General features: G+C 37.5%; 2 protein-coding genes across 2 annotated transcripts; one reads left to right on the top strand and one right to left on the bottom strand.

Moving 5' to 3' along the window:
- On the top strand, window positions 1–5820 carry LOC123874110 (ADP-ribosylation factor 2). Its single transcript, XM_045919298.1, has 4 exons — window positions 1–215; window positions 345–607; window positions 2123–2248; window positions 4084–5820. The coding sequence occupies exons 1-4, from the start codon at window positions 149–151 to the stop codon at window positions 4168–4170; spliced, it is 543 nt and encodes a 180-aa protein (XP_045775254.1). The 5' UTR covers window positions 1–148; the 3' UTR covers window positions 4171–5820.
- Window positions 5821–8591: 2771 nt separating this feature from the next.
- Window positions 8592–21211, bottom strand: LOC123874109 (enoyl-CoA hydratase domain-containing protein 3, mitochondrial). The gene is made up of 8 exons (XM_045919297.1): window positions 21066–21211; window positions 20927–20980; window positions 14274–14332; window positions 13177–13312; window positions 12720–12818; window positions 12011–12102; window positions 9628–9716; window positions 8592–9457 (listed from the first exon to the last, which is right to left on the bottom strand). The coding sequence occupies exons 1-8, from the start codon at window positions 21081–21083 to the stop codon at window positions 9168–9170; spliced, it is 837 nt and encodes a 278-aa protein (XP_045775253.1). The 5' UTR covers window positions 21084–21211; the 3' UTR covers window positions 8592–9167.
- Between the last annotated feature and the right edge of the window lie 99 nt (window positions 21212–21310).

Genomic DNA, 21310 nt, shown 5'->3' with positions numbered 1-21310 from the left:
CTCTAATGACGTTGTCCGCGTTGACGAGTACCAAAACGAAAAACGTCTGACGTATATTTCCCATTCGGTTAATCATCGATTTGTATAAAAAAGATTATTTTTATTACATCAACTAGTATTTAAACCATAAGTTTGTGAGTAACACACCATGGGTTTAACAATTTCTAGTGTCTTCACAAGGCTATTTGGGAAAAAACAAATGCGTATCCTAATGGGTAAGTGACACGACAAACCGTAATGCAAGGTTGCGTAGAATGTTTTGTGTTTATCTTGCGGTGATAGATAGTTTAATAATTTGGGTTTAAATAATTGTTGTAATGTTTGTAAATGTTTTTGTTTGTTAGTTGGACTCGATGCCGCTGGCAAAACCACAATACTTTACAAACTAAAACTTGGTGAAATAGTGACCACTATTCCGACCATCGGTTTCAATGTGGAGACAGTGGAGTATAAAAACATTAGTTTCACGGTTTGGGATGTCGGCGGCCAGGACAAGATCAGGCCTCTGTGGCGTCACTACTACCAGAACACGCAAGGACTGATATTTGTTGTTGATTCAAGTGATACCAAGCGAATAGCAGAGGCAGAAAACGAACTTGCTAATATGGTATGTTCAAACATGAATTTCTCTTAGGATAGATAGATATTATTTCTCAAAAGCCTTGACTGTCTGAAAACTTGCTTAGAATTTCTATCCTAGTAGTAATATAATCCAGATTATTGGAGTTGAGATTGAACATAAAGTTAAGTTAAGCTTTGTTTGTCATGAGTTTCTCTTTATGCTAAGTATTTGTTTTCTTATGATGATGGTTGATATGTTAGGATTAGTGTTATGACGCCCACTACTTCGTCTGAGTGGATTTAGGTTTACCGAAATCCCGTGGGAACTCTTTGATTTTCCAGGATAAAAGTAGCCTATGTGCTAATCCAGGCTATTATCTATCTCCATTCCGAATTTCAACCAAATCCATACAGTGGTTTTTGCGTGAAGGAGTAACAAACATACACACACATACTTCCCGCTGTCTGTGTGAGTGCTTAGATCTTTTAAATTACACAACAGTTTTTATGCGGTTTTCATTCATAGATAGACTAATTCAATAGGAAGGTTAATTAATATATGTATTATTTAATATTGGTTTATGTTGTTGATAATCTTATATTATCTCACCTTTCTCACATGAAATTTCTATTCAACTATAATGATTTATTTTATTTTATTAGAAATTTACATTAAAATGAAACACACATTTTAATTTTACATCACAATGACTGTTTAGTGTATCAAAAACCTGACTGGGTTTGTAATATGTACATACACCAACATTCAACACCCAGCACTCAGTAGTACAAGCATTTCATATGTACATAAATAGCTAATTGATGTGGGTAGGCGAGTGCTAAGAATTATATTTGCATACAAGGAGCAGTAAAAACAATTGAATTGCACTGTACTTATGCGGTTTGTCAAATGTTATGATAAATAATTTACCAGAGGTAGGTTTTTTCAAATATAATATTGTGTTTTTGAAAGTTATCCATGTGACCATCAAGTTCTTTGAGATCTAGTTGTGAAAAGTAACCAGAGAGACACCTCACATTAGTTAATCTGCCCTGATTTCACTGCTAGAACTTCTTAAAATCCTTTCTGTCTACTTTATAGAGAGAACCTAATTGAAAATCTTTAACTGGACCTTAGTGGTTGAACTTCAGGTTCTTTATGCAATCTATCTGTATTCTGTTATAATTTTCATAGTAATGTAGTTATTTGTGGTTATGTCAAAAAGGTTGTGGTCTCTTTTAATATTAAAGCCACAGATAGATTGAATATTGGAACCTGATGTAATAATTTACACATAAGTCAGTTTATCCTCTTGTCATGACCTCTCTTGTGAAGATGGGTCTAAAGAGATAACTTTATAGATAGATAGAAGTATTTATTGCATACAAAAACATGTAAACAAACAACACAGAAGGAAGAAAACAAAAAAAACAATTGTGTGCAAAGGTGGCCTTATTGCTTAGAGCAATCTCTACCAGGCAACCTTTGCTAAAAGGAGAAGCACGTGTTGAATAGTACCAAGTCGCAAAGAATTATTCCAAATTACTTTTTATATTGCAGCTCAAAGAGGATGAACTCCGAGATGCAGTTATTCTAGTGTTTGCCAACAAACAAGACATGCCTAACGCAATGACAGCAGCAGAACTTACAAATGCTTTAAATCTGAACAACATGAGGAACCGACGCGTAAGTAATCTTATTCAATTTTCGGCCTTCTGTTGTGTGTATAATGGTAAATTACATTGTTTTTTTTTTATTCCTGTCCGTACACAGTGATTTAATTCTGGAGTGACGGTTTACCTCTGACCCAGGTGTCTGTACTCTGTGTAGGTTACACACATACTTATTTAAAAATAAATGTTTAAAAAAAAGAAAAAAGAAAAAGTCATCACTCAATAGTCAATATATACGTCAAGACTGTTTTGTTAATATTGTTTATTTATGTTGTGAGAAAATTTAAAACTAAATTTTACGAAGGAACTCGTGTCGTTTAATTACTTTATCACCAACGCACCGAGGATTCCTTTACTCTGTATTATTGCTCAAGTACTTAATGTGGATCTACACCTGCGCACGCGCACGCCTTGCACACAACGTGCATCACTGTCTCTGTGCACACATGTGTGTCGCAAACGCGTATAACATGTTTGTATTCATTCCCAAAAAACCACAAAACTCTTTTCCGTCATTACGATCCAGAGTTGAATCTGGATAAGTAAGAATTCAAGGTACTTGGATATATTTTTCAATTGAAGAAGTTACTCAATTACAATATAGCTTACTCTGACAGGAGTATGCAAATAATGAACTTTTCTGAAAAGCGAGGTATTGTTTGAGTAAGCATGGTTCTTTAGTAACTATAATGGTAAGGTATAAAAATGAAGGCAAATTCATTTTAAGTTGCTTGTAATTCTACTTCAAGATAAGATAGTCATTTGGTTATCTAATGTTTTATGTAATTGTAGCCCATGAAAACCATTATTATGTATGTATTGTTATTGTAAATGCTAGTTTTATTATCATGTGTTACATAATATTGATCTGTTATTTTCTCAACACCACAATGTTACATTGATTTTTAACCCCCGACCCAAAAAGAGGGGTGTTATAAGTTTGATGTGTGTATCTGTGTATCTGTGTGTCTGTGAATCTGTGTATCTGTGTATCTGTGTATCTGTCTGTGGCATCGTAGCGCCTAAACGAATGAACCGATTTTAATTTAGTTTTTTTTGTTTGAAAGGTGGCTTGATCGAGAGTGTTCTTTGCTATAATCCAAAAAAATTGGTTCAGCCGTTTAAGAGTTATCAGCTCTTTTCTAGTTTTCTTGCAGAAAAGAAGGTTACATAACCGTTAGGTTCATAATATTATGTCAATTGACAAATGTCAAGCTGTCAAGATGCCTAGATATACATAATTATTTATTTGAAAATGATTTGTCGGGGGTGTTGAAAATTTTTAATTTGCACTTGTTATCATAGTGGCAGTTCTAAAAATTCTTTCTTACTGGGGTCTATATTAAGAATTCTCAAAACATATGATTTACTTTGATAAATGAATATTTGAACTGTTGTATTTTTAACTAACTTCCCACCAATAAAATATTGGTCCAGTACCTTAAGGCTTAATTCGCACGAGCGTTAAAAAAGCGTTGCGTTAAAACCCGGCGTTGCGCTGAAAATACAAAGTGCGTGTTAAAAAAGCGTTGACGTGTGAACAGATACTTGGAAATGCATTTGTCTATTTGAAAGCTTTTTTAACGGACGTCAAAAAAGCTCTCGTGCGAATAAGGCCTTCAAAGAAGATTGAAAAAGCAGATGCCCTCCATCTTTGGTTGGATTATCACATACTATGTATTTGGTTTGATTGCAGTCAAGTGTGAGCCTATAATAATAGTTTAACAAAAAAAAAACTTCCAAAAAGGAGAAGCTTCACAATTTAGCGACTATTTTTTAAAGAATAGTTTTAGTTTTTAGTATCTTGTTAGTTTATCAGGTTGACAGTTTTCATTTATCTGGTTCCAGTGGTACATCCAAGCAACCTGCGCCACGCAAGGTCAAGGGCTCTACGAAGGTCTAGACTGGCTCTCAAATGAACTGGCAAAAAAGTGAGACCTAACTATGGAAAAGGGAAAAGACCATCAAATTATCCCAAGAAGGCGCGTCAATCTTCCATATTGTGACTATTGTTCAGACTTAATAAAATTGAGACAATTTTTTTTAATGTAATTTAAATGTATTTATTTAAATGATTATCAAGTAAGCTCTTGTTTCCTAGGATAGCAGCAGTCACATCGCGGTTGCTATATAGTTCATCGATGTTACTAAAACACCCCTTGATACAGGATGGTTTATTACAAAGCATTTTTTTGACCAAATCAATGTCAAACAACTGTGCCATCAAAGCGACGACCGCTATGTGACGGCTGTCTTAGCAAACTGGAGCTTAAGTGGCAGTTATCTATTATAAACTTTTTATATCAATTTTATTGTTTCCATAGATATAAACAAATATATACCTACAATTTTGATTTAAAGAATACTGAATACAGAAACATTTAAAACTAAGGTTAAAAAAAATTAAAGTTAAAGACGCCTTAATTTTTTTTATGTGTTTTGGCATAATAGACTAAAACTAGCAAACCAAGTAAAACACACTCAGTAATCCAAACATTTGAAAGAGGCTAATCTATATTTAGCAATAGCATCCAGGTGTAGGGAATGATTTATACTTCAGCACGGGTAGGGCCGTGTCCCGTCCGGGCAATACGGATGATGACTCCTAGTCAAATCAGTGACTTTTTATCAAAAGTCAAAACGCTCGCTTAGTAAGGGAACTTGTACGAAATTCACAGATGTGACGTCATAGACATTTGACGTACTTTTTTAGTTCAATCGATAATCTAGAATAGTTAGCAAACTGAAAACTAACAGCGGATGTGGATCTTACGAATTTTGGAAGATCCTCTATTTAATAATTCCTAAGAAATAATTTATTTTTGACATAGGCATCATCCCAATTGTCAATACATTTGCGTCGGACGGGGTATGGGCATTGTTACTTGCAACTACTATTCAAACAATTCTCTGTGCCTCGTCTGGGCATTGGCCCGATATATATTAATTCCATCCTGTATGTATTTCGTTGTATTATACTATTTTGCTCGCGAGATAGTATGAGATAAAGAAAATTTTAGAATATTCCCTTTAGAGTGGAGGGGTTCTATCGATAAAACTTGAACTAACATGGTCTAAAAATCATGTTTTCCCTTTCCACAGCAACATAGTGTAAAGTATCATACTTTTTATATGTCTCTATTCCCCAGGTTAAGAGTTTAGGCCCCAATATTCATATTTCTATTGTTATTCAATATCTGAAAATTAAGTCTTATGTATATTGGAAAATAATATAATTGCTATATAATATTGCTGCCATTCCAAAATTATTTATATGGTTGTATAATTATTTTGTTTGTATAAAAAAATGCTAACTACTAATTTTTTTTTACTATAATTTTAAAATTGGCTTACAATAAAGATGCAACAAACTACAGAGAGGTGATGGGTCGTGATCTCGGCTAATAACCTTGCGACATACCAGAACACAGTTTTATAAGAAGTTTGTAAGCAAAAAGTCGAATTGTGTGTTGAACCAAATGTATGCATTTATTTTCATACACACTCGTGTGATGTGGAAAGTATAATGTGTTTCTTATTATTTAGGGTTTCTTACGATATGAAACATTATTAATATCATATTATTATAACGTAAAAATAAGGAATAAGTTATGTTTATTTTGCACGATTTTTTGAAAAAAAAAATTATTGTAATTCACTTATTACATTAAACAAGTAAGTACCTATCAAAATAATTGTTTAATGCAAAATAGCCTTAAGTACCTATTTTGTAAAGGCTCATTTTCATTGGTGGATAAAAAGAAACGCATTCGGAATGCGGGCGATTTCAAGAACACATGCCATAAGATCTTTGTGGGAAACCTCATTGATCGATAAAGAACGTATTCCGATGGCGACAAATTTCTAAAACGCATTCCATTTTGTCTGCATGGCGAATTTGATTGATCGTTACGTCTGTAGGAGCCCTTACATTTTTTTATATTTTGCCCGTGGTTCCGTCCAATGAAATTGGGTCTTTGGTAACTTAAGAAATAAAAACTTTCTACAAGTTGATTGTAACGTTTATGTAGGTGCTGGTAATTCTGTTCGACCATAAATAATCTAACCAAGACTTAAAATTGATACCATTTCTAATGTAAAAGACTAAGCACAAATGAATTTTGATTACTTACATCAATATTTTTTTGGCTTTTGTTTCTGTTAAAATGGGCCTTGTTCAAGGAGATGTCACGTACAATTTCAGTAGCAAACCTTATAAGTACATCAGGCGTGAATAAGCCGAATATAATTATAACGACGCAAGATAACTTATTGAACATTTTTAGTTAGATATATCATTGTCTATCTCATTTTAGCTCATGTTAATAAATCAGAAAAGCAGTTGTCGATTACGGAAAAGCATCAAGCACTATTACAATCTCAATTATTGTGATTGCCTGAATTTATTACGTTTTTGTGCAACAATGAATTTTAGCAAATAGCGAGAGAGTGTCGGCTAATCAGAGGTCATCGCGATCGTCACCTTACGGAAATCTTGGCCTAGCGCTAATTCATTGAATGAAATTAAGCATGACTGGCAATCTTGTATACCTGTGAGACCATTTTTCTAAGAGTCAAGGTCTTAGGTACATACTTTAGTAGTATGACATCTCTGTGGTCCTGAATTTTATCACTTTACATTAGAAGTAATTAGGGTTGTTAAAACTACCTACGCCTAAGACATTCGAATATAAAATCTTAACAGGGCTCTCTCCGTCACTCGTTTCATACAATCGTAGTTCCAATTTTATTTGAATATTAAGCAACCAAAGTCCATGAATTTTTGCAGACATATTCTAGAAACTAATATCTATGTCTGTGGTTTTCCAGATTTCTGTTAAAATATTCGGTTTCAAAGTTACGCGGTCTTAAAAATTTACATACAAATCTTTGAGCCCCTGCAATTTTAAAACTACATGTTTTTAGAAAAATCTAAAACACCACAGACACAGATATTAGTTTCTAGAATATGTCTGCAAAATTTCATGGACTTTGGTTGCTTAGTATTCAAATGAAATTAGAACTACGATTGTATGAAGCGAGTGGAAGCGAGTGACGGAGAGAGCCCTGTTAAAGCCCAGGTTCAAAAATGTATTACCTATTTTTCCATTTCTCATTTAACACTGACAATAATTTTATAAGTTTTCCGTTCTTTAAAATGCAGTAAAATATAGAATATCGTTCTAGTTTAATTGTATTGGAGTTTTAAAATTATATAATAGTTATTATTTTGTTAATGAATACTGAGCAATAAAGGCTTGGACAAACAACGCGCGGCGGCGTCTTGTCCAATAGTGCCTCTCCATAATACTTGCGGTGTGACGTCGCACTCTCACCTCTATGTAACTCCATACTATTACTATTTAACTCCCACAATGCGTTGTGTTGTAGAATTTTGACGCGCCACGTGGCACCGCAAGTATTGTGAAAGGCATATGGCACCGCCTACAATTTGTAAGATAAGGAACTATGGAGGCTTTGACACTCCAAAGTCACACACACACACACATTTGCTGTAGCTGTCATGTACTGGAATGTTACGTGCTCCATTTGAAATGCCATGTCGAACATCTAAGTACTTTCTAGATTTCTAGAATAGATTGACATAGATTGATGTACTTATTTATTCACAATTCCTATATTATTGTTTGTTCTCTTTAAAAGTGAAAATAGTAAAATTAATATCAAGCGAAGTTCAATTTGCTGGTCTTAAAAATTTTCTGTTATGCGAGTTATAACAATCAATTGAAATGCACAGTAGGTATAGTGCCTTGTCATAAAAATCGTACAATTATGCGTTCAGTGTGACGTTTAACCTCACCGCTGCTGTTGCGCTTTGTCCAGGCCTTAGAGAGTTATTTCGGAGTGCGCTCCATATTAACGAAGTTTGATTTATAATTTAATATTAACCAATTATTAAATTAGTGAAATTGTGTAGACACGCTCAAGAAAAAATATCTGTCTAGTTTGTCAGATTTTTGTGAAACTACATATTTTTATGGAAAGCTGGCAAACCGTAAGCCGTGGCGTAGACAACTAAGTATATTAGTTTCAGATACTATTAAAATTAAACTTCGTTTTGTATGGGGATCGCTCGGGAGCGTTCGAAGGAAACTCCTCTTAAATTGATGCTGTTTTTTCTGCACTTTTGTATCAACTTTCATACATTTATAATATGTTGTGGGTATATCTTTTTGCATATTTACCTAATGATGGTGATGTAACATTTAAATGTATATACTGTAAAATGTTTTGGCCAAATATTTTGATGTGTATGTGACTAAAATATGCTTTCAGATAATATTATTCTTGCTTTGAATATTACATTAAAAGGTAATGATAGTGGCAAATAAATATAGGTGTAAATAATAGTGGATTTTATTTAGTTTCCAAAAAATAGATCTTAACATTGTACAAAAATATATCTTATCAATTAACACTTTATTTTTAAATAAATTGAGGTATTAAGAAATTATCGTGATAGGTATGATTTATGCTGTAGTACCGACTTGTTGGCACATCTGTATCCTTTATGGCCTTGTATATAACTATTAGAACTGAGCCTCAAAACTCTAAGAGCGGTTACGCACTCATCCGATCCGAGTCCATGAAAATACGGATATAAAAACTCGAACCATACTCGGATATTGCTTACTGCAAGGTATTCAGTGAACATCTTTGACCATAATAATTATCTACGTTATATGTCCAATTTGAATCCGAAGCACATCCTAGATATTCTCTGACGATAGATGACGGAGAGAATTCGAATGACTGAAGTCGGAGCCAGTGCGTAAGCTACCATACAAATAGTTCTATGACTACTTCGGAACGATATTTTATTGATATTTTCATGGATTCGGATCGGATGCAGTGCGTAATCGCCCTAACGAGAGCTGAAATTCAAAAGATGTTTATTGATCTTATATTCTCTATTTATGACTCCACGACGCTTTTCGCTTCTCAACGAAACTCTTAATTCCTTCTTGTCCATCATCAGAGTTGATATTCTTAACCATTATTTCTTCGCCCAACTTGTAAGCTTCAAGGACGCTCAAGTTCATTTGCTTGTAGAAAAATTCCTTTCCTAGTGTAATAACACTACGGCTCTTGCTTTTAATCTGTTCAATGATTTTGTTCACTTCATCATCTAATTTATCTGCAGAGACTACTTTTGTCACGAGACCACTTTCGTATGCTTCTGTTGCCGATATGGGTTCACCTAGAACATTCCATTTAACCTAATGAAAGGTACTAAACAGGTTTAAAATTGACATAGTATGGACTAGGCTATCACCAGTAAACACTATAAGACCTATAAGCTTGAGAAAAGAGGAATATTGACTAATTACTTAGTATACGTGCATATTACCAAATTTATAGTATACTAACCAGTTAGCAACATATACATAGCTCTGGATTTTGGCACACTCCTTCCAACGGCGATTCCTGGCGTAGAGCAAAATATCCCGAAGTTAGCTCTAAAGTAAAAAAATAATAATCGGTCAAGTGCGAGTCGGACTCGCACGCGAAGGGTTCCCTACTATCGTACAAGTAATACATCAATTTCTTCATGGCCATTTTAAAATGTTTATTATTTGTTATAGCAGCAATAGAAATACGCATTCTGTGAAAATTTCAGCTCCACCTGTTACTGTGCACGATATACAGCCCGCTGACAGACAGACGGACGGACGGACAATGGTCTTAGTAATACGTTGGTACCCTTAGAATACGGAACCCTAAACATGAGACAAAAATCAAATAACAAGATAAAACAAACTTGTATTGGATTTCATATACACCCCTTTTGTGTAAGGGTGTATTCAAATTCAAATTCAAATTCAAAATGTTTTTATTCAATTAGACTTTTACAAGTTCTTTCGAATCGTCAAAAGCATCTACCGCTGGTTCGGAATGCCTTTCCTACCGAGAAGAACCAGCAAGAAACTCGGCGGTTGCTCTTTTCAAAGATTTGATATACAATATTATGCCATGTATAAAAGCAATTGAAGTCCTGCGCATTGCTGGAGCGAATCGAAGTTCAAATCCACGCTTTTTTATCATTTACATAATCTTCGATAGTATAATATGCTTTTCTCAAGAGCATATTTTTAATAGATTTTTTGAACCTGTGTAAAGGCAAGTCCAAAATTGACTGAGGAATTTTGTTATAGAAGATTATACCCATTCCCACAAATGACTTTTGGACCTTCCTGAGACGGAGTGTAGGAGTCGCAAGCCTGTTACGGTGTCTAGTCAGCCTGTTGTGTAGATCGCCAACCTTCTTGTAACTAAGAATATTTTGTCTTACAAAAATTATGTTGTTGTAAATATATTGAGAGGCTACGGTAAGGATACCTATTTCCTTAAATTTTTCTCGAAGTGAATCGCGTGGTTTTAAGTTATAAATTGCGCGTATTGCCCTTTTTTGTAATACAAAAATTCTCCCAATATCTGCCGCTCTACCCCATATTAAGATTCCATAAGACATAATACTATGAAAATAAGCAAAATATACTATCTTTGCGGTCTCCACGTCAGTTAATTGTCGAATCTTTCTAACCGCGTAAGCAGCAGAGCTTAGTTTGCCAGCAAGAGTTGATATATGGGTGCCCCATTGCAGCTTCGCATCTAAGGTTATCCCCAAAAATGTAGTAGTCTCTTCTATTTTCAAAATATCATTATTTATCATTAAATTAATGTTACTTGTGTTCTTGGTATTGGGCAGTGCGAATTCAATACACTTAGTTTTTTTTGCATTTAAAAGTAGATTATTTACAGTAAACCAGTGAGTTACCTGAGATATGGCACCATTTATATCGTCAAAATTGTCCTTATTTCTATCGACTTTAAAAATCAAAGACGTATCGTCAGCAAATAGTACGATATCGCAAATATTTTGGACTACATATGGTAAATCGTTTATGTATACTAAGAACATTAAAGGACCTAGAATAGAGCCTTGAGGAACACCCATTAGTGAGGCTGATCCGGATGACTTCACATCATTCACACATACTGTTTGAATACGATCACTAAGATAGGACGCAATGAGACCAAGCGCAGTGTCTTTGATTCCATAGTGGCTCAATTTAACTAAAAGAGTCTCGTGCTCAACGCAATCAAATGCCTTGGATAAATCACAGAAAATACCAATGGCATTCTGTGACCCCTCCCACGCATTGAATATATGCTTTAACAGCATTGCGGCCGCGTCGGTTGTTGATCGACCTTTAGTGAAGCCATACTGTTCAGAATGGAGTAGCTTATTTAAATTGAAATGCTGAAGCAGTTGGTTGAGCATGATTTTCTCAAATATCTTGCTCAGTGTTGGCAAAATTGAAATTGGCCTGTAATTGTTTGGGTCACTTTTGCTACCCGATTTAAAAAGAGGTATCAATTTACTACATTTCATGAGATCTGGAAAAGCGCCTGTATCCACAGACTCATTAAAAATTAAGGCTAGATATGGCGCAATAATATCAATAATATTGTTAATTATTTTTACTGATATTCCCCACAGATCTCCGGTTTTTTTGCTTTGTAAAGATTTGAACACTTTAACAATGTCAGTATCTAGATGAATCTAATGTAGCTTAGTCATGGAGTCAGAGAGTCGTTCGATCGGGCTGTTGGAGAATGTGGGGTTCGATCGTTCGGCCAGTAGGTGATCGGGGGTTCGATCGTTCGGCCACTTGGGATCGGTGGGGGTCGATCCATCGGTTGAGAATCGGGGGGACGGCAGTTCGTGGGATGACGTGTATAGCCTTACCCTGGTGTTGAAAACTTGCTTGTATCCGAACACACTATAATATCGCAAGTCGCAACCAATTGACAGCCAGCAGCAGTTGCAAATCCGTTCACCTACAAAATCATATTATAATCAGGTAGAGCTTGTCTATTTTGAAATGACGCGCCCCACTACATAATTTTGTGTAGTAGTGATGTGTAAATTGCGGTGGTGGGGCGCGTCATTTCAAAATAGACAAGCTCTACTGCAGTGCTCGGCAAACAACTTGAGCATTGATGCGATTGGCGGGCGAGTGGCGGGTTCACGCGATTAGTTAACCAGTCGGCGCGGGTGCACACGATTGGTCGATACGACGACTTTCGCATCCGGGATTCGCCAACTCTCTCCCACTACACCTCAGGTCCAAGGTGTTTACCGGGCACTATGCAGTATGCAGCAATCGGAAATTTCTTATGGCCTATGAACATAGCTGCGTTTCGATGCGCAGAAAGCAAATTTCAGGTGTCAGCGGGACATTCCTGGCGCTCTATGCACAAGTTTAAGCTCTTATTGTTAGGGTGATCTCGCGTGGTTTAGAGCTGGCAAGAAGATTGACGATTTACTAAGTACTAACTATACCTACATTTTAATTGAAGTCAGTTATAAGGTAGGTATAAGATAGAATCAAGAATGATACATGCTCAGCAAGCTTCATATTTTTGCTTCCTTTATATGGGTACTTAATTTTTACCTTGGCTATTACCGGTACCGGACTCAGTATAATAGATTTCATCAATTCTGTTGCTTTATTGAACACTAGTTTATGTTGCTCAATCCCTGAGGACATTTGCTGTAAAAACAGTTATGATTAAAAGTTGGTAAGTAACTAGTTAGGTACCTACTTAACTAATTTTTGGTACGTATGATTCATGCGTCTGGAAGAGAGATTTTGATCAGAGCTAGTTTACTACCGAAGCTGTATCGCCAAGACTTTCCGTTGCAGTAACAGAATTTTGCTTTTCAGAAACCGAGGGGTAGGTACCTATCGATCTATTCACAATTATTTCGAAAGGGATATGGCATTATACCTACCTACCATATCATAGCTACGAGTAGGTATATCCCTTTCCTTGTGATCTTTTAATTGCATGTGACTTAAGATCATATGAAATTGCATTGTCATCAAAATCAAGTGTCACCATACTTACTAATTCCTTTAAATTGTGACCAGCAGAGAACACATTTCCATTGGCTGATAAAACTATTGCCCTTAATGAAGTGTCTTCTTTGTTTAGGTTAATTGCTTCTATGAGATTAGTCATCATATCAAGTGATAGCGAGTTTCTAAACAAAAATGTTTTGACTTTAAGTAGAATTGTAGGAAAGTAGTTTTATCAAAATGGGTCCATCACTACATACTCAAGTGGCATAGTTAAGGCAACCACCGACCAGAAACAAAAGAAGGCAACTGGGACTGGGAATGACAACTCAAACAGACTACACAACCCTATAATCAATAAGGTACATAGGTTTTTAAAAATCGTCCGAGAAATCTGATTTTCCGGTATAAAATGTAGCCTATGTCAGCCTCCGGGATGCAAGCTATCCCTGTAGTAATTTTCATAAAAATCGATTAAATGGATGGACCTTTAAATTCCTCATGGGAACTTTTTGATTTTCTGGGGTAAGAAGTAGCCTATAGCCTACGTCTGTCTCTAGGATGTAGGTAAGCTGTGTACTTTTCATCAAAATCGGTTAAACGAATGGGCCATGAAAAGCTAGCAGACAGATAGACACGCATTTTTTAACATTAGTACCTATTAAGCTATACTAATAAATAAAATTGGAGTTTCTGTCTGTAATTTCGAAATAACTACCGCATATTAAGGTCATATGGTTATTTGAACGATACTATAACTGAATCACACGTATTTAAAATTTTTGTCTGTCTGTCTGTTTGAAAAGGCTAATCTTGGGAACGGCTGAACCGATTTTGACGGGATTTTCACAGACAAGTAGAGAATTGACCAGGGAGTAACATAGGCTACTTTTTTAACCGACTTTCAAAAAGGGAGTTGTGTTTTTCTACCTATGTACACCGAAATTTCCGAGATTTCTGAACCGATTTGCGTCATTTCTTTTTTAATCGATAGAGGAACTTTGCGACATTGTTTCATAAAAAATTTGGAGTCCAACTTCTCAATCCTGATGCTGCAGGGGATCTGACCAATCCACGCGGGCGAAGCTGCTCAGCTAGTGTTCTAATAAAGAGAACATATTTTTATTGTGTTAGGTACCTACTTACTTGGTTTTCCCATGATTTAGTGTTATTTCTCGTGTACCATTATTTTCATTTGTAATAAGTGTTCAGTCAAGCTAGTGGTTTTCTTAGATCTACAGCTGGCAATACATAGCCACTACCGTGTTGTGATGCGGTGGTCTCTGATTGGTCGACCATCGTCCATCTTGCGTCACTAGCGACAATGTGACGTGAAGAAGAGGAATTAATTACAAATCTGCGTCCGTGACGAACTGCTGTTCAGACCATCCCTTTTTCGCGCCGTGCGTGATTAAAAACTACAAGAACTATCTAATCCCACGTTTTACCCCACCGGTGGACGATTGTGCTGTGCCGTGCTCACGCAAAAGTGCCTCTGGTGACATTGGACGTTAAAAAACAAGCGGTAAGTGGTAGATTGTTATTGTAGGCTGTCGATTTTTGGGAAACTCTAGTATCTGAACAGACCTATTTCCACATTCTATTATATTTTATACGGTCCTTCGTTGTTGCGTCAACATTTTCTGGCCTCCGAACCGGGATTAAGGCTAAATTTTGAAAAATAAACCAGTGATAACCTTGTCATAACCAAGATTATATGAAATATTTCTCTTATTTATTCAATAATTTACGTAAATATACTTATTTATATACTACAATATTAATATTTATATATATTTTACGTATATTTCAATAGTAGAATCAATAATAATTCGTAATTATTTGCTAGTTGCAACGTGGTTGCAACGATATTCTTTTGCGTGCGTGGGTACTCGTAGTATCGCGCCGGTGAATCAAAGATGGCCGAACCGACCATTTCAGAGAAACTGGAATTGAAATTGAAAACTTTGCATTTTAAAAAAGAGTACCTATTCGGAAAAGCACAAAAATTATACGATTATGCGAAAACAGTTAAAGATGATGCCAATAAGATGCAAAGTTTTCTGGCTCAGTTCTCCGAGTTAGACAGTGTTCGAACAAAATTCGAAAACACGGTCATGGAAATATTGGAAATCGACATGCAATTAAAACCCGGTATGAAGCTAACTACAACTCAATTAGATGCCTTTGATAGTTTATACGAAAGTTGTAGTTTGCTTGCTCGAAAATACCGAGCTAAAGAAACCAACAGTATGTCGTTGAAAAGTGACCAGACCAAACCGTCGCTTCCAAAATTAAGGTTATTTGAATTTGACGGTGAGTTGGAGAATTGGACCACATTTTATGATACGTTTTATTCTCTCGTACATAGCCGAGACTTTACAGACATCGATAAGTTTCATTATTTGCTTTCGTGTGTAAAAGGCAATGCGCTTAACCTTGTTAAGAAACTACCTATTACCGCTGCTAATTACCCGCTAGTGTGGCAAAGTTTGTTAGAAAAATATCAGGACAATAGGGCACTTGCGGGTCGGTATCTCGACAAAATGTTAAATTTCACTCCTTTGCGTAAGGATACAAGTGCAAATCTTACTTTATTTATTGAAACGTTTGATCACTCACTTAAAGCGATTCAAGCGCTTCGGATCGAAAACTTAGACGATTATTTAATGTGTCATTTAGCTTTGCGTGGCCTTGATCCTCATACAAAAAAGTTATTTGAAGAAAGTAGGGATCAGAAAACTATTCCGAAATTTAGCGAATTAATTGACTTTGTTAATAAGCAAATTAAAGTCCTGGATCACGTGTTTCCGAGTACTTCTGCTAATACAAATACGCAGTCTAAAACTAAGCAAGTTTATAACAACAAAGGCAATCAAAACTCGAATTCACGACAAACGTCAAAATCGGTTCTGACTACCTCCCGTATTAATAAGTCAGATGACAATAAAAATAGGTTAGTTTGCCCGCATTGTAATCTAGGACACATGATATATCGGTGTGACATTTTTAGGAAATTACCAGTCGAAGAGCGGATTGACCGTGTCAAGGCTTTAAGATTATGCGTAAATTGCCTAAAGAAGCATGACCAGATCTGTAATAGTTCTATGACCTGTGGGGTTTGTATGGGCTCTCACCATTATCTCCTCCACAAAGACCAGGGTCGCGCGATCTCTGTGGGCACCTCGGCCGTGCCGTCAAACCCACCCGCGCAGCCCAGCTCATCGTATGGGCAACAAGCGCTCGTGACGTCGTCTCACTCCGTGAGTGACTCGGTGCCAGCGCAAGAAGCGCTGTGTTCTCTAAATGAATACGGCGTTGTATTAGGAACGGCGCGGACACACATTCTCGATTTCAGCGGACAATTTCAAGACTGCAGAGGAGTCATAGACTCCGGGGCGCAGACGTCCTTCATTACCGCAGAGTGTGCCCAACGTTTGGGACTCCCGCGTCAAAAGTGTCCTTTTTCGATCTCCGGCCTTGGCGGGGAATTTATTAAAAACCAAGGTATGGTAACGTGTACCATAAAACCGCGGCTTCAGGACTGTCCTAAGTTTACGTTAAACATGGTCGTCGTAACTAAAGTCGCCGGTGACATGCCTAATGTTAACTTCCCGCGCGAAGTAATAAATCAATACGATAAATTCGAATTAGCTGATCCTCAATTTTATAAAAAAGCGCGGGTTGATATTCTTTTAGGCAACGACATAGTGTCGCAAATTGTAACAAATAAACCGTTGTTTATTAATTCCGATATACCTAGCGTAATCGAGACTGTATTCGGTTCTGTGATTAGTGGTAAACTCGTTACTGACAAAAAAGACTCACGGGAAAGATCTCAAAATTATTGTTTGTCGGTGTCAGAGGGTGAATCACTAGACCAAGCGTTACGTGCATTTTGGACAATCGAGGAGGTGCCGTGCACACCCTCCATAAACCCTCTCGACCAACTAGCCGAAGAGCTTTTCGTTAAAGAGCACACGCGGGAATCGAACGGACGCTACGTCGTACCTTTACCGCTCGCGCCCGGTCACCCGGAGCTCGGTGAGTCATACGCCATCGCCGAGCGCCGCTTGCTGTATACCGAACGTAAACTAGCGCGCACACCTGTCTTGCAGCAAGCGTATGCAGAATTTATGCGGGAATACGAGGCTTTAGATCACATGGAGTTATACGTAGGAGCGTCTCCTAGTAAATATATAATTCCTCATCACAGTATTTTAAGACCTAGCTCATCATCGACGCCTCTTCGCGTCGTGTTTGACGGTTCCAGTCGTTCTAAAAATAATCTAGCGCTTAATGATATATTATTAACTGGTCCGAAACTTTACCGTGATATTTCGGCCATTATTCTCCACTTTCGTCTGTTCAATTATTGTCTCGAGTGTGATGTTTGCAAGATGTACCGAGCGATAAGACTAAAGGAAAGCGATAGATGCTATCAGCATATATTATATAGATCATCGCCCACTGAACCAATTAAATTGTATGAATTAAAAACTGTTACCTACGGACTTAGTTGTTCACCTTTTCTCGCCATACGTACGTTGATTCAGCTAGCTCGCGACGAAGAGGAACGTTTCCCCCTCGCCGCGCAGGTGATTAGAGAAGGAGTTTATATGGACGACGTCTTATATTCTTGTAATACCTACGAGGAGGCGTGCACGGTGCAAGACCAACTTATAGGTATATTTGAAAGCGGTCAGTTTTTATTAAAAAAGTGGACGAGTAATAGCTCAGAATTACTGAATCGAGTTCCTTCGGATCATAGGGAATGCCCTTTGACCTTTATGAAAGACGGAAACGAATGTACCATAAAGGTGCTTGGCTTAACCTGGACGCCTAAGTCCGACAATTTTGTTTTCGCCATAACTAAAACAGACCCCGTTCTGACCAAACGGTCGGTCCTAAAATTATTAGCTTCTATTTATGACCCCGTCGGATTCATTGCACCTTGCACTTTCCTTGCTAAATTAATAATGCAGGATTTATGGAAGTTAGGTATCGGATGGGATGATCCATTACCGTACGAGATAGGTAACCGGTGGTCGACTTTCATTTCGGAACTACCGCGACTAGTGGACATACCTATTGAGCGTCACATGCTGCTGCCTGGACAAACTGAATGCGAGTTAGTAGGTTTTTGCGATGCGTCATCGCGCGGGTACGCTGCATGCATTTACGTCGTATCGAATGATGAGCGAGGCAACGTCAAGGTTCGCTTAGTGACCGCCAAGTCTAAAGTGGCGCCGGTGAAACCTATGACGATTCCCCGATTAGAGCTAATGGGAGCCGTGCTTCTTAGCAAATTAATAACGTTCGTTCGGGATAATCTAACACGAGTTAAAATTAATAGAATTACATGCTTAACGGACTCGACAATCGTATTGTCATGGCTTAACACGGACGCCTATAAATTAAAAACGTTTGTGTGTAACTGTGTTGCACAAGTTACAGAGGTCGTACCTCCTCATACTTGGCGTCATGTTAGCAGCGAAAATAACTTAGCCGATTGTTGCTCGCGCGGCGTGTCCCCGTCTCAACTAGTCTCCGAACGTGATCGGTGGCTAGAGGGCGCTGCGTGGTTGTATAGTCCCTCGACTGACTGGCCCGTGTCGGTCTTCATTCAGGAAAAGGAATCTGAACCTCCTGAATTAAAGCCGACCCAAAATCTAATTTCGGAACAATTATGTGACAATCATACTGAATCTAAAAGGGAGTTTAGCGATAGACTGCTGAATCGATTTTCAACTTATTCCAAATTACAAAGAACCGTGGCGTGGATTCTGAGATGGCGCAATAGAATACGCACTTCTATTCACTCCAAGTGTTTAACTACGGAAGAATTGAATTCAGCTCAGGACTCACTGATCCGATTGGTACAGGAGGTTCACTTCTCCGACGAACTCGATCGTTTCTCGCAAAATAAAAAGGTCATTACTTCACTTAAAAAACTCTCACCTTTTCTCGATTCCAGGGGCTTTCTCAGGGTAGGGGGTCGTATCACCTACTCCGAGTTGCCGTATAATGCGAAACATCCTCGTCTCTTACCGAAGGATAGTTTGTTTACAAAATTGTTCATTGAATATTGTCATAAAAAATATTTACATGCCGGGCCACGCGCGCTTCAAAGTTTAATCATGGAAAACTTTTGGATACTATCGGCTCGTCGCCTAATTAGATCCGTCTTAGCTAAATGCAAGGCTTGTTTCAAAAACAAACCACCTTTATTGCAACCTGAGATGGCTCCGTTGCCTCCAACCAGGCTCATGCCTCAAAAGGTATTCGAGCATGTAGGGGTAGACATCGGGGGTCCCTTTTATATTAAGGAAAGTTTACGTAAAAATGCAAAGATAACTAAGTCTTACTTAGCATTGTTTATCTGCTTTTCCACAAAAGCTGTGCATTTGGAAGTTTTATCTTCCTTGTCAGCTGATTGTTTCCTCGCGAGTCTGGACCGAATGACGTCACGCCGAGGGCTCTGCTCGGTCCTGTACTCAGATCGCGGGTCAAATTTCTCTGCTGCCAGCAAACATTTAAACGAAGTGCAGCGATTTTTGCGAGATAACGAAGATATCACTGCGGGGTGCGCACAGAGACAAATCTCCTGGAGGTTCAACGTAGCCAGTGCCCCAAATATGGGCGGGCTGTGGGAGGCTGGAATTAAATCTGCAAAGTACCACCTAGTGCGAAGCGTTGGTGATAAATACTTAACCTTTGAGGAACTTGCTACCGTGTTCTGTAAAGTCGAAGCAATCCTCAATTCCCGGCCTCTGTGTCCATTGCCGTCAAGCGATAATCCGGATGAATTTAATGTGTTGACAGCCGGTCATTTTCTGATAGGCAAAAGTTTAACGGCCGTGCCGGAATATCAACTGGAACTTGAGCCGATCAGCAAATTGTCGCGCTGGCAATACCTTCAAAAAAGCTCGCAATTATTTTGGAAGCGATGGAGTCGCGAGTATTTAAATACGCTGCAACAGCGTGCAAAGTGGTTCACCTCAAAGATTAATATTGATGTGGGTGACTTAGTACTTATTAAAGACGACAACGCGCCTCCATGCCATTGGCCGTTGGGCAAAATAGAGGCCCTACATCCCGGTCCCGATGGTGTGGTTCGTTGTGTAACTTTACGCACGCAGAAGAGTCGGTTGCAACGACCGGTTAATAAGTTAAGCCCTCTACCTTATGTTAACTAAATATCATAATACATTATTATAAACTTTAGAATCTTAATATATTTCTCTTGTTTTTAGTTTAGGGCTTACTAATTTATTAATTTGTATTATATTTATGTTTATTTAAATATTTATTTTTCCTCACTGGTAGGAAACCATTTTTATGGTTTCGGTAGGGGGTGTGTTCAGTCAAGCTAGTGGTTTTCTTAGATCTACAGCTGGCAATACATAGCCACTACCGTGTTGTGATGCGGTGGTCTCTGATTGGTCGACCATCGTCCATCTTGCGTCACTAGCGACAATGTGACGTGAAGAAGAGGAATTAATTACAAATCTGCGTCCGTGACGAACTGCTGTTCAGACCATCCCTTTTTCGCGCCGTGCGTGATTAAAAACTACAAGAACTATCTAATCCCACGTTTTACCCCACCGGTGGACGATTGTGCTGTGCCGTGCTCACGCAAAAGTGCCTCTGGTGACATTGGACGTTAAAAAACAAGCGGTAAGTGGTAGATTGTTATTGTAGGCTGTCGATTTTTGGGAAACTCTAGTATCTGAACAGACCTATTTCCACATTCTATTATATTTTATACGGTCCTTCGTTGTTGCGTCAACAATAAGATATTGGTTATGTGCATTGCGGCTTAATATAACTAAAGACCTAACTATTTTTTTCTGAAACAATAGATTCAAAATTTTATTAAAATCTTTAGTCATTTTGTAATAACACAGAGTGCCTAAATAACAAAATTGATCTTGCCTGAATTGTAGATAACATTTCGAAATGATTTTTAGTAAAACGAGCAAAGTTCTACAAAAATATCATATAAACTAGCAGTTTACTAAAATACCTAAAACAAGAATAACCTCTAAAATAAATGTACTGATAACATAACATAAACATCAGCTGCGATCTGTCAAATTTAGGGTTGCCATACCTGAAAATAACATTTAAACTAGGGGAGAAAAGGAATAACAAAATTAGGTCATTAAAATTTTTATTTA

Source organism: Maniola jurtina, chromosome 17, assembly GCF_905333055.1.
Source record: "Maniola jurtina chromosome 17, ilManJurt1.1, whole genome shotgun sequence".
NCBI lineage: Eukaryota > Metazoa > Arthropoda > Insecta > Lepidoptera > Nymphalidae > Maniola > Maniola jurtina.
This window is presented reverse-complemented; position numbering and strand designations above follow the sequence as displayed.

Excerpts from the sequence above, each read along its gene's own strand:
- LOC123874109 (XM_045919297.1), bottom strand. Across the intron at positions 12,103-12,719 it reads CGGTACCGGTAATAGCCAAG|GTGAACGGATTTGCAACTGC; the intron begins GTAAAAATTAAG and ends ATGATTTTGTAG. Across the intron at positions 9,458-9,627 it reads TATGTATATGTTGCTAACTG|GTGAACCCATATCGGCAACA; the intron begins GTTAGTATACTA and ends GGAATGTTCTAG.
- LOC123874110 (XM_045919298.1), top strand. The coding sequence starts at position 149 with ATGGGTTTAACAATTTCTAGTGTCTTCACAAGGCTATTTGGGAAAAAA. Across the intron at positions 216-344 it reads ACAAATGCGTATCCTAATGG|TTGGACTCGATGCCGCTGGC; the intron begins GTAAGTGACACG and ends TTTGTTTGTTAG. Across the intron at positions 2,249-4,083 it reads ACAACATGAGGAACCGACGC|TGGTACATCCAAGCAACCTG; the intron begins GTAAGTAATCTT and ends ATCTGGTTCCAG.